Source organism: Crocodylus siamensis, chromosome 1, assembly GCF_052110815.1.
Source record: "Crocodylus siamensis isolate JL-2025a chromosome 1, ASM5211081v1, whole genome shotgun sequence".
Lineage (NCBI taxonomy): Eukaryota > Metazoa > Chordata > Crocodylia > Crocodylidae > Crocodylus > Crocodylus siamensis.
Window position 1 is genome coordinate 106019845 of NC_143395.1, and position 22657 is coordinate 106042501.

The following is a 22657-nucleotide window of genomic DNA, read 5'->3' on the forward strand; positions in this document are numbered from 1 at the left end:
TTTGGAAAGTGCAGTTTGATTTGGAGAGGAACACCACCATCCAGAATTTTTTTTTTTTCTGGCGTGGGTTCAAGCTGAATATCCTCCTTCCTGGTGACTTGCCTGTACATAAACTTTTAAGCGCAGGTCTAAACACTTGGATCCGGGGGACTGCTTGTCGTTTAGAAAATAACCTGACATTTCAGATGCCACAAAACTGAAAGTGATCATCACTGCGCTGGGCTCCATTGTCTGCCTCTGCCGGAATGAAGGCAGAGGGGAGTTCATTCATAAACTGAGGCTTGGAGGAAAGGAGAAATGTAGCTCTAACGTGACAAGGATCAGAGCTCTGAACAGCAGAGTAGCCTGGGAACTTTGCATGCTTCGCCATTTTTCAAATTATGACTCATTCCTGTATCAAAAAATGTGTTCTTTGGAGCTCATCGGACACCCACCATCTCTCCTAAGGCGGCGAAAGCGGCAGCACCCTTCAAGTCCTGGCAGCAAGGGGAACTATGGTAAAAATCCCCAGCGGAACTGCACTGAGAATCAGGCTGCCTCCCAGCCCCGCACTGCCGCCGCAGCCCCGGTGCCCCCGGCCCTTGGCGGGGCGTTGGGCTTCGCTCGCTCAGGGCTGTTTTGAGCGGAAGGGGAAAGGGGGGGACTACTTCTTGGGATATGAAACGGAGCGAATAAAAGGAGCCACCAAACAGGTGCGCTTTGGGGGAGGGGGGGCGGGCTGTGAGTGTTTCCTCCTCTCATTGAATGAAACACATGCACACACAGAGCACAGCCGCGGGCACCCCCCACCGAGCCGCCTCGGGACTGCCCCTGTACAAGCACCAGTGCACAGGGCAGGCGGGCGCCCCTCTGCGCGGCTCGTATCCCCTCCGCCTCTAGGAAGCACCCCCCCCCTTCCCTCACTTGTCTCAGTGAGTCTTGCACACACACACACACGCACGCACGCACGCGCGCGGGCTCCTTCCTACCCATCCCACGCTGTCCCCGGCCCCTCTCCCTCGCTGCTCCCTGGGGCTGAAGGGCATTTCCAGCCATGAGGAGCCCGGGGAGGTCTGGTTGGAAACGCTTCCCGCGGGGAGGCTTCTTAAAGAAGGGCAGCTAAAGTGAGGGGTGTGTGAGTGTGTGTAAATAGGACTCACTGGAGCAAGTGAAAAAAGGGCTGCAGTGTGTGTGGGTGTACAGGAGTCACTGGGACACGTGAGGGAAGGAGGGGATGTGTGTGTGTGCAAGACTCCCTGGGACAAGTGAGGGAAGGCAGTGTGTGTGTGTATGCGTGTACAGGAGGCACTGGAACATGTGGGGTGGAAGGGGACGCACTCTGTGGGTATATGTGGGTGTACAAGAGTCACCGGGACAAGTGAAGGAAGGAGGGATGCAGTGTGTGTGTGTGTGTGTGTGTACAGGGCTCACGGGCCCCGCAGAGGGGGAAGTGTGGAGCAAAAGGCGCCTGTGCCTGCCTCCCCCGCCCCCGCTACCGCCGCGGCCGCGCGGGCTGGGAGGCGCAGCGCCAGGGCGGGCCGGGCCGGAGCAGCTCGCTGGCTGGCGCGGGACGAGCGGGCGGGCTGTGCAGGCAGCCCCGCGGCGGCAGCAGCGGCGGGGGCAGGGGCAGGGGCTGGACCAACCTCCCTCGCAAGAGGCGCCTGCGCATTGCAAGGGGCGCCAGATTTGGCGGGAGGGGGAGTGTCCAAAAAAGCCCTTTGTTTGATGGCATCTCTGTTTACAGAGTTGCTCTGCACCTCGCAACCTGTTCCCTCCTCCTCCCGCTCCCGGCTGCTCCGGCCCCGCGGCACGGCACTTTTTCCCCTCTTTTTTTTTTTTTTTTTGGAGGGGGGGGGGAGCAGCGAGGACAGCCGAGCCCTGCAGCAGCACCGCTCTCCTCCTCTTCCTCCCCCGTGGGCCAGTCCCAGGATGGCCCGGAGACCCAGGTACAGGTAAACTCCGCGTGCGCGCGTGTGCCTGGCGTGGGCAGGCTCCGAGGGGCCGGCTGCCAGGAGCCCCGGTGCCCCCGAGGTCGGCCGGCGGAGCTGGCGGCTCCCTGCGCCTCTGGCCCCTTCCAAGAGAGGCAGCGAGGCGGGCTCGCGTCCCGCGCGGGGAACTGCTGCTGCTGCTGCTGCCTCCAGCTGCTCCGCGCTTCCCGCGGGCACTTGTTGCTCGGCCGCGCGGACAGAGGGAAGGGCCGGCTGGGGCTGCGCTGTTGCCCGCTCATTCATTCCCGACGGCGGGGGCGGGTGACAGCCGGGGCCGGGCGGAGAGAGAGCCCTTTACTGGGGCTGGCATTATTGCACCGCCAGCGCGCACACACACCCACCCACCCCGCTGGCTCGGGGGTCGCGCTGCCCCGCGTCTGTGCAGCGCTGCACGCGTCGCTCTGCACATGTGGAGCCCGGGCGGGCCGGGCCAGCTCCGGCTGCGGCAGGAGGCGGGGGAGGGAGTGTGTGTATATGTGTGTACATGTATATGTGCTTGTTTGGGGGTGTGTATAAGTATAAGTGCCTGTGCCTGCATGTATATGCTCGTGTATACGTGTGTCTCTGCATGAATATGTGTGTGCCTGCATGCATATGCTTGTGTATGTGTGTGTGCCTGCATGCATATGCTTGTGTATGTGTGTGTGTCTACACATATGTGTGTGTATAAGTGCATGTGTGTGTATAAGTGTGTCACTGCATGTATATGCGGGTAAATGTGTGTGTATGTATAAGTGTGTGTGCCTACATGTATATGCTTGTGTATATGTGTGTGTCTCTGCACGTATGTGTGTGTGCCTGCATGTATATGCTTGTGTATATGTGTGTAAATGCATGTGTATATGTCCCTGCACGTAAGTGTGTGAATGTATGTGCTTGTATAAGTGTGTCTCTGCATGTGTATATGCACATGTATATGTTTGCATGTGTGTGTATAAGTGTGTCGCTGCATGTATATGCGTGTGAATGTGTGTATGTATATCTTGGGTAAATGTGCGTGTGTCTGCATGTATATGCATGTATGCGTGTGTTTATATGCGGGGGGGTGTATAAGTGTATGTCTGCATGTGTGTGTGCAGGGGTGGCTGGGCAGGAGCTGTCAGCAGCTCGCTCGCGCCCCCCCCCCCCGGGCAGAGGAAGGGAGCTGGGTGCTAGGGGAGGGCGGGCCGGGGCCCGGGCCATGCTGGAGGGAGCGGGCGCCGCGTGGCTGCTGCCGGGACAGGGCGCGGGGGGGCGGGCGCGCGGCGCTGCGGGGCTGTTCGCTAATGACCTCCGCGCGCCGGGCCGACACGTGGCTGGGGGATCCCCCTCTTTGACCAGCAAACCCCGCCCCACCCCGGCCTGGCCTGCACTCAGGACACGCATGCACATCTCCCCCCCCCCCCCCACACTACCCTGGCTCTACACACACAGCCCTACATGCGCTCACACACACTGCCCCAGCCCTAAACACATGCACACGCTGAACATAGCCCCCAGCCCTATACACAGGCACTGTAACACACATACACACACTTTACTCTCAGCCCTACACATACCCACATGCTGCACATACATACACACACCCAGCCCTAAACACACAAGCACTGCACATATGCACATCCCAGCCCTACATACAGACACTGTACATATACACACACACTCTCCTTAGCCCTACATACACCCACACACTATACCTATACACACACACACACACACAACCCCACCTCTACACACACACACGTACTGTACATACACATGGTCCCCCGCTGCCTCTACACACACTGCATATACACACGGAGATTCCCCCAGGCCTAAACAAACACCCCCAGCCCCACATACACATACACACACTCCCGGCAGCTATAAAGAGACACACCCTCCCATCTTTGGGAAGAGCAGGGAGGCTTGCACAGCAGAGTGCAGGGGTGGGGATGGAAGAAGGAGCTGGTGCCTATGCCCAGCATGGGATCCCAGTGCTCCCCTCATGGGGACTTGCTGGTGCCTCCCCCTGCTGGCAGCACAGCACCCTGGGCAGGGGTGCAGCAAGGTGCTAGCAGCCAGGTGTGTCCTAGCGAGCAGGCTCCGCACTGCTCCTGGCATCCAGTTTCTTCAATCACAGTATCAGCAGCAGCGAGTCATTTCCTCTCCAACCTTTCCCTCCCCTCCCCCCCTACTTTTTTTTTTTGTCTTATTGCACAATTCGGTTTCCTTAACAAAAGTGCAGCCTGGCTGTGGAGCATGTAAACGGCACTCGCCAGGCAGTCAGGTGAAGCTTTCTTCATTCTTGCAGCAGCCCGGCTCCTGGGGCAAGGTATTATCTGCTGGGAATCATTTTAAATGCTTCAATAAAGCTAGAACCTAGACTAGCCATGGATCAGCCTCAATTCCTAGGCCCTGCTGCTTCTTCTGCCACAGATTTCACCTCATAAGCGGTGAAATCCTTATTTCTAGGCCCCAGTAAGGCCCTGTATAGGGAGTGAGGGACTTTGTGGGGCAAGCGGGGCATTCAACTCATTTCACCTGTATGTCATTGCTCTTCTAGCTCAGTTTCTGCCCTGCTGGGTGTACTGTCAGTAAGTGTAATTTTCAGTGGAACCAGTTTTCAAAATTATACTTGGAAATTGAGCTGCAAAACTTCCTTTGACAGCAGACAAGTTAAACAGCTGGCCCCGTGTGTCACTTTGAGAAGAAAATCCAACTTTCTTTTAAGTAAAAACAAAGCCAAGGAGCTGATACCGCTGTTCTGTTTGGAACGGTTGGACTGCAGCCAGAGGTCCCAGTGAAGCCTGTGAGATTGACTGGTCCTGTGAATAAGGACCATTCTCTGGGGCTGCAGGATCAGACCTTTGTTCACTGTTTATGTCCAAGTGTTCCACAACTCTCAAAATACAGTGCACTGTAGAGTTGGACTTTGCCATCATACCTAGAGGCTCAGTAGTGAATTAAGCCTGGGGTTAGTGGACTTGTTTGGTCAGTCACCCTCTTAGGGCTTGCTCTCAGACAGGCCCTACATACTGCTGTGGAATCTGATACACCTCTTACAGCAGATTTTCCTTGATATGCAACATATGCCAAAAGACAGGGCTGAGGGCTTAATGTCATTTTAACTTAATATACTTTCATGCATCTTGGCTGCAAACTCATATACTGAACTTCAGTTTAATGCAAGAAAAAAGGACACTTGAAAATCGAGGTTAACAGTAGAAAGGGTACCTGATCCTTGTATGTTGATCAAAAAAAAAATTTTTAAACAATTTGCTCATATATCACCATCATTAGTCACAGACCACTGCATTGTCTTTTTTCTAACCCTGCACATGTTGTCTCTTTGTCAAAGTTTCAAAAGTGATGTTTATATCTTAACGTTGGAAATAAAATATTACCCAACAGAAAGACAACTCCTGTTGCAAAATACTCAGTTTTAAATTTAGTTAGCTGGATAGAGTACTGTTTGTGAAAACAGTGGTAGATTCCTTGTCACCCTTAGATAGCCTCTGGGGAAATCCCTTAGTCATGAATTAGGTGAGTATTGGAGTATTTCAGAAGTAGTACGAGGTATTTATAATACTATGAGGTATTTATAAATGCAGTAAGGTTTAGCAAAATAGTAAAAGGGCGATTGCTTCTTCTGTTGGTTATTATGGAGATCTTATACGTGTCTTCGGCTTTGTCTGTATGTGAACATGAAATGTAAGCATATTTTATGTTATAGTTTATTACAAAATGTATTATAAAATTTAGAATTTGTTTTGAAAACTTATGTCCTTTGATATGTTTGGTCTTCTAACACCTAAATTATTACTAACTATAATTTTGAGTAGTTTTGCTATTTTTATGGGCTTTTAATTAAATATACAAGGTATTATTTGGAACATACCCAATTACTATATCAAATGTGTGAAAGCATTAAGCGTTATTCAAAATGTATGGCACAAGTTAAAAGGTTTTGAGCATGCACTTGTGTAAAGGACTCAGCCTCTTGTTCTCTTTATTGTCCCAAACATTGTATTTTAATTTGAAACTTTCATTGGTTGAACGGCTGCCAAGTGTGTAATTTGCCACTGATCTAACAGTGCGAGCAGGTCTAAACATGTACAGTAATAAGAAGGTTGCCAGCCTTTTGCTTGTATCTTTGGATACCGAAAACAGCAGAACCAGTTCAGAATAGAAGAACAACAGAATGCAGAACAAAATCTTGTTGTGCAAGTTTTCAAACTTTTATCTCTTTAACCTTTGTAAAGATTATTGTGTTTTTCATATTTTTTGTAATTAAGTAGTTCAAGCCCTCATGTTACACTCTGTGTCTCCTCCTGTTTTTTTCTCTAGCATATATAGTAGCGATGATGATGAAGAAGATGTTGAAATGTTTGATCATGACTATGATGGCTTGCTTCCCAAGACTGGAAAACGTCATTTAGGAAAAACCAGATGGACACGGGAGGAGGTAAATATAGATTCACTTACTACTTTTTCATTAAAGAGAGAGGGAATGGGCTGAATTTATCTCTCAGATGCATACTTCATCATTACACACTGACTTTAGTGGCACTCCATCTATGTATGGGAGCAGAATTTGATACACCAGCAACTTTGAGGTTCTCTCTGTTTTTCTTTTTGTAATAAAATGTCTAAATGGATGTCTTTTGACTCCAACAAAACCTGCAGTACAGGTGTTCAAACTGCTGCATGAGGCAGGTGGGCAAAGGAGTTTTGAAGTTACCTGTAGCAATGTTTGATTGTTACTGCTGGCACGTTTTGTTTGCAAATGGTTGCTAAGAGAGAAATGACGTCCATTCAGTGTCTTACAGCAGCAGAGAACTATGTGGGACAGACTTCTGCAGCCCAGTTACTCCAAACAAATGGGCCATCTTAAGTTGGTGCTTTAATAACATGGTTGTGATTCTAAGTTGTAATCATTAAAAGCTGGAAGAAGCAAATCTATTAAGCACAAAAGTCAGACATTAAAGATTTCAAAGACAAAGGATAAGTATGTTTTGATAACATTTAGTTGTGGTGCTTTTGGTCTTATCATTTGGTGAATTACAGTGATAAAGTTCACTGACAGGTGGATGTTCCACAGTCACTTACACTGCTTCAGCCTTGTGTGAAATATACTGTTATATGAATTATATTTTGACTTTCTTAGTACCCACAATTCATACTGTTATATAAACAACATCAGGTCACTTCATGAAGGCTTTTCAAAAGCTTATATTGCTGTTACAATATCTTCATCCTTCTCCATGTGTGCAGTGGGCTGCTGCTTCTCATTGCAGTCCCTGGTACTGGACTTACAAATAAAGATACAGGAATGAATTCCATGCTGGTATAATAGGGCAAAACTCCACTGAAGTAAATGGGGCTTTGTCCACCTAACATTAAGACCAAATAAAAAGCCTTGCTTTCTATTCATTGTAAGTGCTTATGCTGTGAATATATTATTAGAGCTGCCTTGCCCTGAAATATCTAAAAATTAAGAGGAGAATTTTCAAGGATGCCTAATGGAGTTAGACACCCAACTCCACGGAATTCCAATATGATTTGAGTGCTTGGCACCCTCTTAGGCTTCCTTGAGAATTCCAGCACAAAAATAACAATTAAATTGCTTTGGCTGGAAAGATGCAAATTATTATCGTTTGAATAGTTCAGAACTGCAAAGCAAACGTGTTCTATCTCTATTTAGGAACCTATCAGTAATAAAGAAAAAAGTCTTCTGATTCTGGAGAGATATTTGTCAAGACAAAAATCGTAATCTGGCCGAAGACATTCCCCTTGATATTAGTAACTTATCACTATTGAAAGAAGTGGATCAATAGAAATCCAGCTACGTTCAGCATTTTTAACTGTACATACTACTTTTATAGTACTAAGTGACTGAAGCAGTAATGCTGTTTTCTTTATGATCTAGGATGAGAAATTAAAGAAACTCGTGGAGCAGAATGGTACAGAAGACTGGAAAGTTATTGCCAATTTCCTTCCTGTAGGTGGACATTGGTTTGTTTACAATTGTAGTGACAACTTCTTATCACACACTTTCTAGTAAGGGAAAGGGAAATTCAAAACTACATTTTCCTGAGAAGTACAAAAACCTCCACAAATGGAGACTTAAGAAATTCAGTTTTAATACTATGGAGGGCTTTACTGACAATCTTATCTTCTCTGTCTTTTTTTTGTTTTCCACTTCACATCTAAAGTGAGATTGGGGGAATGTAAGCAGACATTTTTGGAATTTGTTGCAGAGCATATGATTGGTACAACAATGAATCAAAAAAGTTCCATCACAGAGGAATTAGCACGCTTAGCTTTAAGCAATAATGGGTGAGTCTACATGTGTGCTTTAACGTGCACTAGCCTATTTTACTGTGCATTAGAATGTCACAGCAAAAACTGTGCTAATACACTCATGTGCAGTAAAATTAGGCTACTGTGCATTAAGCATCACTAAAAAAGCATGTGCTGTCTCTACTGAGCATTTGAGTAGCTTAATGTGCAGTTATAATAACTCACAGAGGTACTAAATTTAATGCGCAGTAGCAAAAGTGCATTAATGAATGTATAGGCGCACCCAATAAATGGTGTTTATAAAATTAATTTCTTTGCTGTTGTTCAGACATTATAGCTAAGGGTTACTTTTTTGAATGACAACTGTTGGATAGTAAAGTTTGTATAATTACAATGAAACTAGGAAATTATGCAGTAGTTCGGTGGGCAAAATATTTCAATTTTAGCATCTAAGCAGTCTTTACATTAGAGGAACAGAGTGGGGGTAAATGTACTTAAGAACATCACAGTGAGTTCATCTTATTTAATGAATGATTTAATTTGTGTATTTTACATATGATCAGAATCGGACAGATGTGCAGTGCCAGCACCGATGGCAGAAGGTACTAAATCCGGAACTTATTAAAGGGCCATGGACTAAAGAAGAGGATCAGCGGGTAATTACCTTTTCTTTCAGTCCACGTAATATATAACGATGGGACCAATACTGCTGTTTTAGATGGGACACAACTCTCATGATTTTTGTGGCAACTGTGCATGAGCAAGGACTGCAAAACTGGTCCCAGTAATAGTAGTACTTAGCAATAATTTATTGTTTCCTGGTACAGTTTAAAATTTCCCTACCTTAAGTAGTTAATTGTTTAAACGCTGCAAATTTAAATGGAATCTAGAAATGCCCCTGTTAGTATCAAAGCTTTTTCCTTTTCGAGCAAATATGTAACGAAAATATAAAACAGTGCCGACACAGGAGATTTAGCACAATGGTTTTGAGAAACTTCACTGAAAACATTGCAGCATCACAGAATGATTGCACTGATTCATTATATAATACTAAACATGCATAATTTTTTTTTCTTCTTTGAAGGTAATAGAGCTTGTGCAGAAATATGGGCCAAAGCGCTGGTCTGTAATTGCCAAACACTTGAAAGGAAGGATTGGAAAACAGTGCAGGGAGAGATGGCACAACCATTTGAATCCAGAAGTAAAGAAAACTTCATGGACGGAAGAGGAAGATAGAATTATTTACCAAGCACACAAGCGGCTGGGAAACAGATGGGCAGAAATTGCAAAGTTGCTGCCTGGACGGTAATTTCATGTAGTAGCCCTTAAGTAGGGAAGAAAAGGCTGGAGGTCTGGGGAGTATGTTTCCCATGTCTTTTTAACAGATTGACAGAGCTGCACATTACAAACCAAAATTCTCAGAACCTGAGAAATCCTGGAGCCACTGACATCAATATGTATTTTTGCCATTGGCCCAAATGAGACCAGGATGTAGGTCTGAGTAGAAAAATAATTTTTTTTTTAAGTATTTACTACTGGATAAGAAAATAATAATCACATTAAATCATCCAGGGTTTCCCAAATATAGGTTTAGTCTGGTTTGTGTTTAATTGGCAAAACTGCCATTCATTTAACAGCCCAGGGGTAGGTTCTCCAAGTGAAGTTAAATTTACATTCAGTTAGGGGATGTAGTTGGCTTAAAATCAACTTTTTTTTTTTTAAATTGACTGAAAAGATACTTAAGTCTTTGCCCCTGAGTCCTCTACAAAATTTTGCTATGTGAATGATCCATGTACGGAGTTGAAAGAACTGACTGATGGTAGTTCCAGTCCAAATAACACTTATGCACGTATGCCTCACAATGCAGATGAGCAGCCCCACTGCTTTCATTGGGGCTTATTTGTAAGTGCTGAGGACTGGTGCTGTATGTGCTGAGGACCCTACTGTGCAAGGACAACAGTGTAAGTGACCAAACAAAGGGCTACCAAATGCACAAAGTAAAAACAACATGTTTTTTCTTCAGTATTTTTTGCTATATTAATCATAGGTTGTAATTGTAACAATAGTTGGTAAAATCTCTTCAGGCTTTTAGTGTAATGTTATTGTGCCCTGTTAAGTATCAACCCTCTTTTGCATGGAGAGAACAACAGTTAGGTTTGTTATTTGGCAAGTTTTACAGTCTTGCCTATACTACAGACAATATAAGTAATGATGAATTTCATGATGGAAAGAAAGCTTTTGGTTAGTTGTATTTGAACATACCACACAACCCAAGTTTAATAATACCCAATTCAGATGGTTTTTCACTTAATCTACACTATTTGAATACTCAGAACAGTTTTTCCGAAAATGAAATTAAACTCCCCTTTCCTCCTTAAAGACTACATGATATAACACTAGCATTGCCTAGACTGCCAATTAGAGTGCTAGCTTGGAATTAACCTTTTCACAGCTGGTTCCTACACTCACTTTGCAGCAATTCAGTGCATTCGAATTCCACTGGAGTTTTAATGCTTCAAGTTTGGTGACATATTCACTGCACACAGTAGCTCAGAAAGGGAGTTTTGCCCACAAGCCTGTTGCTTCCTGTAACAGGAATGTGGGGTAGCTGAAATAGTTATTTTCTCACAGTAGGATATAAAATAGAAGGGTAAGAAATGGGTCTAAAACCCCTAGGAAGAATAGCGGTCTATTTGTCTTTTTTCATACTTTCCCATCATAAAAATTTCGTAAGGTGCAATCACATGAGAAAATCAGAGCAATGATCTGTATTTTGGCACTGAGACTATTAAAAGTCTGGGCCTACTAACCATAGGCAGAGGGAAGGTGGGAAGAGAAGACCATTAAATTGTCACAGAAATCCATTGAGGACTAACTGAGTTCTACACTAATAGCAGTTTTCTGTCAATTAACTTTAATCTGAATTGAAAGGTCTTGTTTATACAACTCTTTATATCCATGTATTTCTGTGTAGAACTGATAACGCTATCAAGAACCACTGGAATTCTACGATGCGCAGAAAAGTCGAACAGGAAGGTTATCTTCAGGAGTCTTCTAAAGCCAATCAGTCCTCAGTAGCCACAAACTTTCAGAAAAGCAATCACTTAATGGGCTTTACTCACACTCCACCTTCTGGACAGCTCTCAGCAGCCACCCAGCCCCCACTTAACAATGACTATTCCTATTACCACATCTCTGAACCACAAAATGTAAGCTGCTGAAAACCTTTTGTTGAATATGTAGATCTAAGATCCATTTATCGGTCTGTGAAATGATAAGGAGAGAAAAAATGGTGTAGTTTTGTGGGGGTGTGAGGGTGAAAGAGAGGCAGTAAATGTGTTAGACCCTCAGGCAGTTCAAGCATATGAGAAGTCCATTGACTTAAAGTTAAGCAGGTGTTGTGCTGTGGTGGGACACTATACTACAGTGATCCTTGTGATACAGCATTCCTAACATTTTAATTTTTAAAGCAAACTAACCCATTAAAAATAACAGTAAGTAACTTTTTTTACAGTGGGGAGTGCTGCACTTGTTGAGATGCAGCTTACTTTGGACCCTATTCTGCAGCCTTTCAGATGTTAAGCTGCCACGGGTCACACTGATTGTTCTGGTTCTGGGTTACTACAGAGTTGAGTAATTACTAATTACTAACATGAAGATGATTGCTATCCTAAACCCAGCTACATTATGGGATGCTAGATTACAAGAAAGTGTGTCCTTGACATTTACACTTCAGTTTAGAAAAACGTAATAACCCTGTCTTTGAACTAAGTTCTGCCCTATGTGCTACATGTTTCACATTTAGAATTTCTTCTCTTTAATGCTTAAGTGTTGCATTGTTAAAAACCCCTCGATTTTCTTGTAAGTTAGACAAGTGGTTTTAGCTCCATAAATTGTAAATATTCAATGTAAGATGCTTCCACTTAACCCAAATAGATGTTGTAGGATAGCAAATGTAATAGAATGAATAATTCTGAGTGTCTTTTGGTTTTTTTGGCGTAGGTCCCTGGCCAGATCCCATATCCAGTAGCACTTCATGTAAATATTGTCAATGTCCCTCAGCCAGCTGCTGCAGCTATTCAGGTAGATAATTTAACAATCATTTTTAAAAAACCTTTAATGTGCAAGTTAAAACATAAACTTCTATCCTTAAGTCATGAAGATAATGGGAAAGGGGAGGGAGTTCTAAAACAGCTAATAATCAATAATCAGTGCTTCTGAGGTAAATTGGAACATATTCACTGACATCTAGTGTGACAGCTTTCATTTTCTCCACTTCAGTGAAATTCAGTAGGGATTTTTACAGTGGAAAACACAATTGATGTGTTTCATCTCTGAGGCTAATTTGGCTGTTATACCACAGGATGGCAAGCCATAAGCATTTTAGTTGCAACATCCAATCAGACCTTTATCTTTTCTTTTCCCTTAACTCTTAATTGCAGAGACACTATAATGATGAAGACCCTGAGAAAGAAAAACGAATAAAGGAATTAGAGTTGCTACTAATGTCGACTGAGAATGAACTGAAAGGGCAGCAGGCATTACCAGTAAGATTGTCACTGTGTGCTTGGATGGAGGGATAGCAGCTTTACCCCAGTGCTTGTCTTTTTATCTTTTACTCCCCCTCTACCTCTGACACTAATCAAGGCTCTATATTTCCATTTTAAGAGGATGAAACATAGCACATACTTAATATATATTTGTTCTGCACATTTATTTATACATTCTGGTATTTATTTGCAGGTATTTTTACTTTTGCAAAGCCAATGAAAGCAAGATTGGGCTCTGTGTTGTCTTATAATACCACGAGCTCTTGGTACCATTTAAGCAAACACAGTAAAATGCTAACAAACCTTAAATTTCTGAGGTTCTGCATTTCTGACAGTGTGCAATGGTTCATATATTGAAAATGTAGTGCCTGTTCATTAGAATTTTCCTCTCTGCTGTATTCCTTACTTCAGCTGCATACGGCATACTTTGTAAACTCAGTGCATGTGTTTACAATTTGTTTTACTTCTCTTTGAATAATGTTAGATCCTTTATAGCTGCATGCATGAAACCAGTGCTGGCTATTACTGAATTTTCACATTTTGCTGTGTACAGGTAGTAAAATAGAAGAGCAGCTATATAATAATATAGCCAAAGCAAAAAAACCTCAAATCATCCTAGAAGATAAGTGATAGCCAGCAAATACTTTTATAAGTCATTTTAAAATTAATAATAAAACAACTGTGTGCATGATGTGTTAGTTTGGCCACTTTTAACTTTAGTTAATGTTTTGCAATTTCTTCTGTTGCATGATCACACTGGAAAGAAACTTCTGTTAATTTGCTCTTCTGCTTTCCTAACCACGTTGATTTGACAGCCTCTTCATTGCATTGGTGTAAGCTGTAGTGTTAGACAGGGACAGAAGAAGAAAAGAGATGTGCAAACAAAAGCAACTCTAACTCTTAAACCCTTTAGCCTCTCATAGAGCTGAGTGTTAAGTAGGGAATTCCTGCCGATTCTTGCTTCTCACAGCAAAATACTTGCAGACGACAGATTTTTTGGAATAATGTAATATGAATGAATTGAAAATACAATACACATGTTCATAATACTTGTTACTTGAACTAAATACATTTTAAGATAACAAATATAAATATTACTTAAAACAAAGTCTTGCGCTGATGAAAGGAAACATCTTGACAATTGTTTCATAGGCCTAAGTTTTTAGATGATGCAATTACTTTTATCTTTCCTCCAGCGGCATCTGACACCTTGTGCAATTTCATTGCTAAGTTCCTTCTGCCTTTTCCCCCCCACCCCTCCTTTTCTTTTTTTTTTTTCTTCTTCCCTTAGACACAGAACCACACATCAAACTACCCAGGCTGGCACAGCACCACAATTGCTGACAATACCAGAACTAGTGGTGACAATGCACCTGTTTCCTGTTTGGGGGAACATCACCACTGTACTCCATCTCCACCAGTGGATCATGGTTGCTTACCTGAAGAAAGTGCAAGGTGCATGATCGTTCACCAGAGCAACATCCTGGATAATGTTAAGAATATCTTAGAATTTGCAGAAGCACTTCAGTTTGTAGACTCCGTAAGTAGAATTGCCATCTCAGGTAAACTGGTATCTGTTCAGGGAGAAATATTAACAGAGCTCCTGTATTTAGTTGTGTTTTCTGAATAACATGATTGCAAGATCTGAAATTTGGTTTTAAAATACCAACATATGGTTGCCTAGATATCAAGCTGCAAGGCACAGTTTAATTTCTTACATGTGGGCTTATTTTTTCCCCCTTTCTGTGCGGGTGGTGGTGCAATTTTTAGCAAACTGCACAATAAAACAGTTTGAAACAGTCTCTAAATATCATGTGTTGCCTCTTAGAATAAAATCAGAGATAAGACAACCAGGTTAATTGTATAAATGATATTTATTCCAGACTGAAGAGTCAGAAGGCTGTAGTTCTATGTGTTGCTATGCACGCTTCTGTATGCTTTTCTGGTATTCTTCCTCACTGCGAGGTGTAGCGTCCATAGTTGCCTCTTCTCAAAGCTTAAGGAGCTCGTATGGCTTGTTTGAAGAACTGGTAATCTTAATTTAACAGTGAAAGGCTTACTGCACTTAACACTGGCCTTTGTGCACTGTAATCTGGTATTGTCAGCTGAAACAGAGGTGTTGCACTGAAATAAGTGTGTTGGTATCATTTTGATTTATAGCAACTAGGGTGCACAGCTTAAGCCATTCAACTACATCCCATTCACCATTTACTTAGCAACCATGGTGCTTAGAATAAAGTTAAACTTAGCTTGGTGAACACATTTTTCCGTAACAAAAGGCGTTGTCTTCATACCAATGTACATAATATTGGCAGCTCATCACTTGAGTCATTGCTAGTTGCAGGAATTCAGTTTCCAGCAACTCTAGGATAATATACAGCTTGATATATTCAATATATATATTAAAATATGACTAAGTTGTTTGTAATATTACTCAAATAAACAGGGTCAAATTGAATTATTGGGAAGGACAGCATTTTTTTCTTTGGTTACTGGCATATCATAGTGCTTTATTTTCATGAGGTGGCACTATACTCTGTCTTATAGTTCCGTGCCTCCCACACTGTTTCAGGATCCTTCATCATGGGGTGATCTCAGCAGTTTTGAATTCTTTGAAGAAGCAGACACTTCGCCTAGCAAAACTCCCTCAGGCAAAGTCGCACAGCTTCAGCAAAGAGAGGCCATTGCGTGTAGACCTGAAGGACACTCTAGCACAAACTTGAGCAAATTCTTATTGAGTCAAGACTCTCTTGACTCACCAAAGCCCTTATCTGCCTCAAAATGCAGCACAACTCCGCTGGTCATTCTTCGCAAAAAGAGAGGGCATTCCAGCCACTTAGCCAGTGGCCACAGTAGCTCCTTCATACTTGCTGACGTCAGCAGTTCAACACCTAAGCGCTCCCCTGTCAAAAGTCTACCCTTCTCTCCCTCACAGGTAGATCAAGACTTCTGCACAGATGTTACTAATTCTCAAAAGTCACCAGAGTTAACAATTTAGAAACTAATCCTTTGGAACAAATGACTAAATACTGTTGCACTTGTTGATTTCACTCCATGTTTGAATCTTCTTACTGCTGATAGTCTTCACCACTGAGTTTAGATTATCAGCAAGCTAACTGTTGATTTTCTTTTTCTCTATTGTTTCTTTAATTCTTCGTGGTTTTGTAGGGGAAGATGACTGCGTGCTTTGCTCTTGCTTTTAATACCTACCAGAGTTTAACATATCTGTTCATTGTAATACTTTCCATCTCTGTCCACTTACAGTATGATTCACTGACCCAGAAAATTCCAAATTGTATTTAAATAAAACTCAGATTGTGAAACAAACTAACAACAAACAGAAAATTCAAATGGTAGCTTCATTCTTAACTCAAGGCACTACAGTGGGTAGGACAAGGATGAAAAGAAAATATGCACATTGAAATCATCTTGGTCTCCACTTTGAATTTCCTGTCATTTGTTGCTTTGTCTCACAGCTGTAACATTAGCTACGCTTTGTTTTTGGTTTGCGGATTGCTTTTGTTATAGTTTGGTTTGGCTATTTGATGGTCCTTACTGTCAAAAAGGCAATTTTTCATGAAGGGTTAGAAAAGACATTTTATGTGTTTAAAGGTACCCTGATACATTTTTAATTAACTCTATTTGAGCATAACTTATTTACTGAAGTAAAGACATATTTTGTTATGCTATATTTTTGCCTATGTATATTTTTAATCTTCTACAAGTAAGACATATTTGGACAAATCTCTAACAGAAGAGATGACACCTCCAAATTCATAAATAAAATAATAGAATTAGAGATAAAAATGGCATATTAGGTCATTAAGTCCCTCTGTTTTCACAGAGATGATGATGATGAAGGAGCTCAGTTTCCTCAGTTTATTAAATTAAATGTATGCCTCATTGTCTTATTTAAAACTTTGACAAATTTACCCACCATTTTTTTTAGCCAGCTCCTGAAGCCTTTACTTGTTAGGCTTCTGTCCTTGCTTAGGCAAACTTCTATTAAAGAAAACTACAATTAATTTGATTAAAAAATAAAGTGAGGCTTTTAGCACTTGGCTTTATAAAGGGTAGAAAAAGCTTTTTTTGGAATGGAAAGTAATTTGGCTTATAGTTCCAGCACATGAAATGCTGAACCTTTTCCTTTTTTAATTCATAATTCTCTAATAAAACTTCTAGGGAGATAATACTTTTACCACATAATCAGACACTCCAGATATACAAGTATATTATAGTGCTTGAGAATTTTGGGGGGGGTTAATACCTAAAAAGATTCCTCCTCTCCCCCAGCCTTATTTAGTTCAGCAAATAAAAATCAATTTAGTTCAGGCTTAGAAATCAATTTCTTCATCTTGGTGTTTATATTGCTTTTGTTTTGTCACACCTGCAGTTCTTAAACACCTCAACCAATCATGAAAACTTGGACCTGGACAATCCTACATTAACTTCCACTCCAGTTTGTGGTCATAAGCTGACTGTTACAACACCACTTCACAGAGACCAGGCTTTTAAAACTCAGAAAGAAAATAATCTGTAAGTCCTTTTTTAATCTTGACATTGAATTTTCAGAACACAGGGATTTTTTTTTCAGGTTAGTCCACGCCAGAATGAAATGCTGAATATTCTCATGTCTGTTGCTGTCCTGTTTGCTAATGTATTCAGATTTTCTTTAGTTCAGAAAGTACTGATCTTTTTCAGTGTCAAGTTTCTTAGTAGGGAACAATCATATAGATGCATCCACCAGTTTTTTTAATTTAGTGTTGTTCCACATTAGACTATTAGAACAGGTGCTTCCTCCAGAAAAGTAAGATAGCTGAATGTGAACTCAGAATATCATTGCAGTATAATATTTAATGAATGTCAATTTTTTGACAATACGCAGAATTTTCATGTTAAAAATGGTTTTCAAACAGAATCAATGGAAATGTTTTTCTCTCCCTCTTTTTATAGTTTCAGAACTCCAGCCATCAAAAGGTCAATACTGGAGAGCTCTCCAAGAACACCTACTCCATTCAAAAATGCACTTGCAGCTCAAGAAATGAAATATGGGCCTTTAAAGATGCTGGTAAGAAGGCAATGGAGATAAAAGTTGCTTTGGTATTAGTGCAAGGGGCTTGCCTAGGGCTTAACCTATACCTGTTTCTTCCTTAGCCTCAAACACCAACTCACCTTGTAGAAGACTTGCAAGATGTTATCAAACAGGAGTCTGATGAATCTGGAATTGTGTCTGGCCTACATGAAAATGGACCCCCTCTGCTTAAGAAGATAAAACAAGAGGTGAGATACAGAAGTTATACAGAGGCAATCTAAGTCCATGGTGTTTGCTGTGAAATTTATAGCAATTTCTTTCAGTCCATGAGCTACATCTCTTTTTTTTTTTCCCACTTGAGTCCAGCTTTAGTAAAGAGCTTGCTGTTACTGTCCAGTTCCTTTCCCATTAAACTGATTTTTTCAGTGTTTGTGAAAACATAGAAGAACCCAGTGGAAACCAAGCTACATGGAATGATTTGGATCTCCAGTGTTTTGAGGAGGTCTCATTACATTAATATATAATGAAGTCTTTAACACATATCCTTTGATACTTCCAGGTAGAGTCGCCAACAGATAAAACTGGAAGCTTCTTTTGCTCAAATCACTGGGAAGGGGAAAACCTGAATGCTCAGCTCTTCACACATACATCTGCCATGGAGGATGTTCCGGTACATATAAGGGTTCAAACCATAGAACCCTCTTTTTGTTTCATCCTTACATGTTCTCAAATACAAGAGAAAGAATTTTTGAACATTTTCAGGAGAGAGCATTTATTCCATTATGTGTGTGGTATCCTGTGTTTATGTACTTTAGAGACAAGAAAAAGATACTGTAAGGGCAAAGACCCTTATTAGATTCCTAATTCATGCTCCTAACTTGACCTTTGTGACTCCTGTGGAAGGCAGAGAGAGTTGCATGCATTTGGAACTATGTATTGTCTTTTCCATATATTTAGGAGAGATCTTAACCTCCATATAATAGTCTCTCAGATCAGAGTTGGAATTCTTAAAAGGAAGAGTCTCTACCTTGGGCCCAAGCAAAGCCAAAGCAAAACATTTGCTTAAGTTGTTTTCTGCATTGTATAATAGTGGTCTGTACTAGAGGGACTAACCTTGCTTCCAGACTTCCTATGTTCCAATCCCTTGGAGTATCCAGTAGGGTAGTTGGGTTGAGTCTCTCTTGAAAATATGTTTATGCTATGAAAACTCCCTAAATATTCCCTTTCTTTTTTTGGTGCAGAATCTTCTTACTAGTTCCATTTTAAAGATGCCAGTGTCAGAAGAGGACAGCAGCCTTCACAGACAGTTTGCAGTACCTAGAAATAGGCCATTGGGTAATCCATTGCAGGTAATTGCTCTTTGATTTTAAATAGTTTTTATACACAGGCTGAACAGTTCCCTACAGAATAATGCAAGTATTATTAGTATTTACAATCCAAAAGAAAGAAAATCCACAGAAGGGAGTACTGTGGTAATTAACCAGTCTACCCTTGGATTTGTATTAATAGCAATATAGATTATTTATTCAGCAAAATCTGCCCTGGATTTATGATCTGGAAGCATCCTTTAAAAAGCAGTACATTAAGATCTCAAAAACTGCCTCAGTTTCTACATTTCAAATATTAGTAATATCTTTATATCAGAAGCAGAACTTTGTGGGAACTGGAATTTCTGTTTCACAAGAAATTCCACCATTTTAAACCTTTTCATTCTGAATTAAATTGAAAGCAAAGAATTTAAAAAGTTCTAAATCAAATATTTTACTTCAGTACAGCTTTGTAAGATCTATTTTTCGTAGTACAGAATAAATTTCAAAACAAAAACTTCTTTTATAACAGCAGAATTGGAATTTATATTCAGAAAAAGTTGAAATTGGAATATATTGGCCTTATTAAAATGTTTTAAAATTTTTTTCGGCATAAAGTTTCAGTTTCAAAGAAAAGGTATTTTTAATAGAACAGCATTCAGTCAGAAAATTATCAGGGGACTCTAGTCAAATGCAGAGATGACCACTTTGCATTCATAGAAGTTATCCACTTAAATCCGTTACGCGTCATTGGAAAAATACATTGAATTTTAAGATTTTAGCTTTTCCAGAATGTCTTAAGTTCACATCCTCGGAGGTATTTAGGCACCTAACTCACATTGAAACCAGTGAGTTATATTCCTAAATATTCTTGAGAATGTGCCTTACTTCACCCCACCATGAGAGAGGGGCCACAGCTGCCTGCCTGGAGCAGCTTAGGGAGTCCGAGGCTGCTCACAGGCCCTGCTGCTGGGAGCCACTCCATGGGGCCTTTGACAGCGGGTTGAGGAGGTGGCAGCAAGCCCCACCAGACAACACAACTCATTTAAAGCCGTGGGCAGCAGCAGCAGGTTAGGGACTTTCCCAGTCTACTGCAGCCACCAGAGCATTGGGAGGGTGGCCTGCAGCATATTGGAACAGTTGTTCAGATGTTAAATTGTTTTAATCTCCAAACTGATGACCAGACAGTCCAATCAGGCACTATGTCAATATTAATGAAGGGTTCTAAAGGCTGAAATGCTTACCTGTCATTAGCACATCTAGGTTTTCCCAGAGGTGAAGCGATGATATTTGGTAGCATTGCAGCACCACATATTGACCAGTGGTTTGTCCAAATTAGTATTAATGAGGTATAGGTAAAGAACAAGGAAACAGAGTCATCCCATAACTCAGTTGATTTTAGTGGATTTACACTAAGGTTGTATTGAATTTGGCCCAATTTTGCTCCCAGTTACTCCCTATACTGTTTTTATTTCATCTGCAGCAATAGGACATAGCAGTGCAATAATAGTAGATTATGTCTCACAGTTGTAAAGCAGTAGAAAGTGTTTAGAATTTTTACTTCCTAAGTCTTTATGCACAAACATAAACAACCAAATCCACCTATTTAAATAAGAACAGGATTTGGCCCATAGAGCTGATCTGGATGAAATTTAATCCAGGTGTGTTTGTTTAGATGCTGTTAATATTTTGGGTTTGATCCAATGCTTCTTATTGAGGCAAAATTCCCACTGACTTGAGTTCAAGAAAGGATTACAAGGTGCCTTATCATCACCAGTCTTTAAAGCCATGTGGATGTGAATGTGGTGTGGTGGGGGAAAGGAGGCGTAAGTTCTAAATCAGTCCAAGGTAATTTTCATTCACTAAGACTAAAAATGCCATGGGCACAGAGTTTTAGTCCAGGAGTACATTTTAAAAATCAGATTAAAAAAAAAGTTTTTCTCATTTTATATTTATGCAAGCAGCAAGCTTTACCAGCACACAACTTTTTTCTCAGCATTTTCATAATTCACATTATAGTTGCTTTAGAAAAAATGACATTTTGGTTAGCAATTATCTCATGAAATAGTCTAGTCACTTTCTGTACTGCTGAGTTAGTAAACTCTAAAGAAGAAAGCTACAGCTCTGTAAAGTAAGGAATATTAAGAGCAACTCCATAAGGTATTTTCTGCTGAGATAAAAAATGTTTTAGAACTAATTATAATTTCTGCTGCTTCTATAAATAATACAGACCATATTCTAAAGGGTGCAATTCAGCACTGGTGTGGGGGGACAGCATAACACCCTCCCACCATGACCACCACCACAAACTAATCTTCAGGTAAGGTGGGGTGGGATTCTGCCAGCTGAGCATCCACAGCATGCTTCAGAAACAGCTTGTGCCAAGTCAACAGAGTCTAGTGCAGAAGAATAGCTTGGGGGGAGACCAAAGAAGGGGCTCTCTGCCCTGCATAACCAGCGTGAAGGGTCTGTGGACCTGGGTACTCTGGAGCATAGACTATGAGTAAGTGTTGACGGTGTGGGGGCAAGTGTGGGGGAACAACTCTGTGCTGCTGCCACTGCCCCCACTGCTGTCGGACTATGACTCTGGCTGGGCTGCAGCCCCGCACCCTACTATCAGCACAGAAATCTCAGGAGACTTGTGCCCCTCCCCCCCACTGCTTATGCTCTGGAGAAGAAGGTACAGAAGGGGCTCTTGCCAACCCTGTGCCTCTGCCTTGGGGTACCTTTCACTCCTCTTTATGGAGCCCAAACACTTGCCAGAGTCTTTTCACTGTTGTCTTTTCAAACAGTGCTTCATTTGACTGCAGAGGGAGTGTTGCCTGGTGAAGAATGGCAGGGACAAGACTTCAGGGACTAACACTTCGGGATGAATCGGGAAAACCTTAGCCAGGCAAAATGATTTATCTCCCTGGGAATTTGCCTGTGTAGAGCATAACTACCTGAAATAAAGGCCATGGAATCTGGCCTTTCATATGTAATGTTATGCTTTCAAAAAAGCAGTTATAGTCATACATCTTACTAGTCTTTTGAGTAAATGACAGAATACACGCATAGTTACACCATATACAATACCAGGGAGAGCAAATTAGCTAATTCATACATTACCCTCCCAGTCCTGCCTACCCTCACACTAAGTTATGGCAGCCTTTTTTAAAAACACTTCTTTTTATATGTTCTGTGTTTAGAAATAACAAAAGGAAACTACAAACTATACAAGCTCTGCAAGTTAAAAAGCACATTCTTAAGCCTTTAGCTCCCATCACTTTCCTCTTTTTAACCACAGACTGACACCCGTCAGTTTGAATTTCCTGACTTTCAATGGCTTGTGTCACAATCTTAATCTTCTTTAAAGAATGAGTTTAAGTTAAAAAACACATTTTTTGCTTTCATTCTGCTCACTTGTTAACCTATCCTATGAGCCATTGGATTTTGCATCAACCTTTAATTTTCCCCTTTTTCATTTTGAGACATTTATTTTGCAGTTAGAGAGCAAAATCTGCTCCTTTGAGGCAGCATGGACTGCCTGCAGCAGAG

General features: G+C 41.6%; 1 protein-coding gene across 6 annotated transcripts in view; it reads left to right on the forward strand.

The window, feature by feature from the left end:
• The first annotated feature begins 1370 nt into the window (after positions 1-1370).
• MYB (MYB proto-oncogene, transcription factor) overlaps positions 1371-22657 on the forward strand; it is a 28107-nt gene continuing 6820 nt past the window's right edge. The window contains exons 1-15 of one of the 6 annotated variants that reach the window (XM_090039746.1): positions 1371-1931; positions 6276-6393; positions 7858-7929; positions 8795-8887; positions 9316-9536; positions 11206-11440; positions 12234-12314; positions 12674-12778; positions 14073-14321; positions 15354-15716; positions 17175-17317; positions 17735-17849; positions 17936-18061; positions 18373-18483; positions 19055-19162. In XM_090039746.1, coding sequence (XP_089895872.1) covers positions 1705-1931; positions 6276-6393; positions 7858-7929; positions 8795-8887; positions 9316-9536; positions 11206-11440; positions 12234-12314; positions 12674-12778; positions 14073-14321; positions 15354-15716; positions 17175-17317; positions 17735-17849; positions 17936-18061; positions 18373-18483; positions 19055-19162 — 2367 coding nt within the window. In that variant the 5' untranslated portion in view covers positions 1371-1704. Of the gene's footprint in view, positions 1932-3234; positions 4261-6275; positions 6394-7857; positions 7930-8794; positions 8888-9315; positions 9537-11205; positions 11441-12233; positions 12315-12673; positions 12779-14072; positions 14322-15353; positions 15717-17174; positions 17318-17734; positions 17850-17935; positions 18062-18372; positions 18484-19054; positions 19163-22657 lie in introns of those variants that run through there. The other 5 variants (XM_090039755.1, XM_090039791.1, XM_090039763.1 and 2 more) reach the window with 5 other exon arrangements.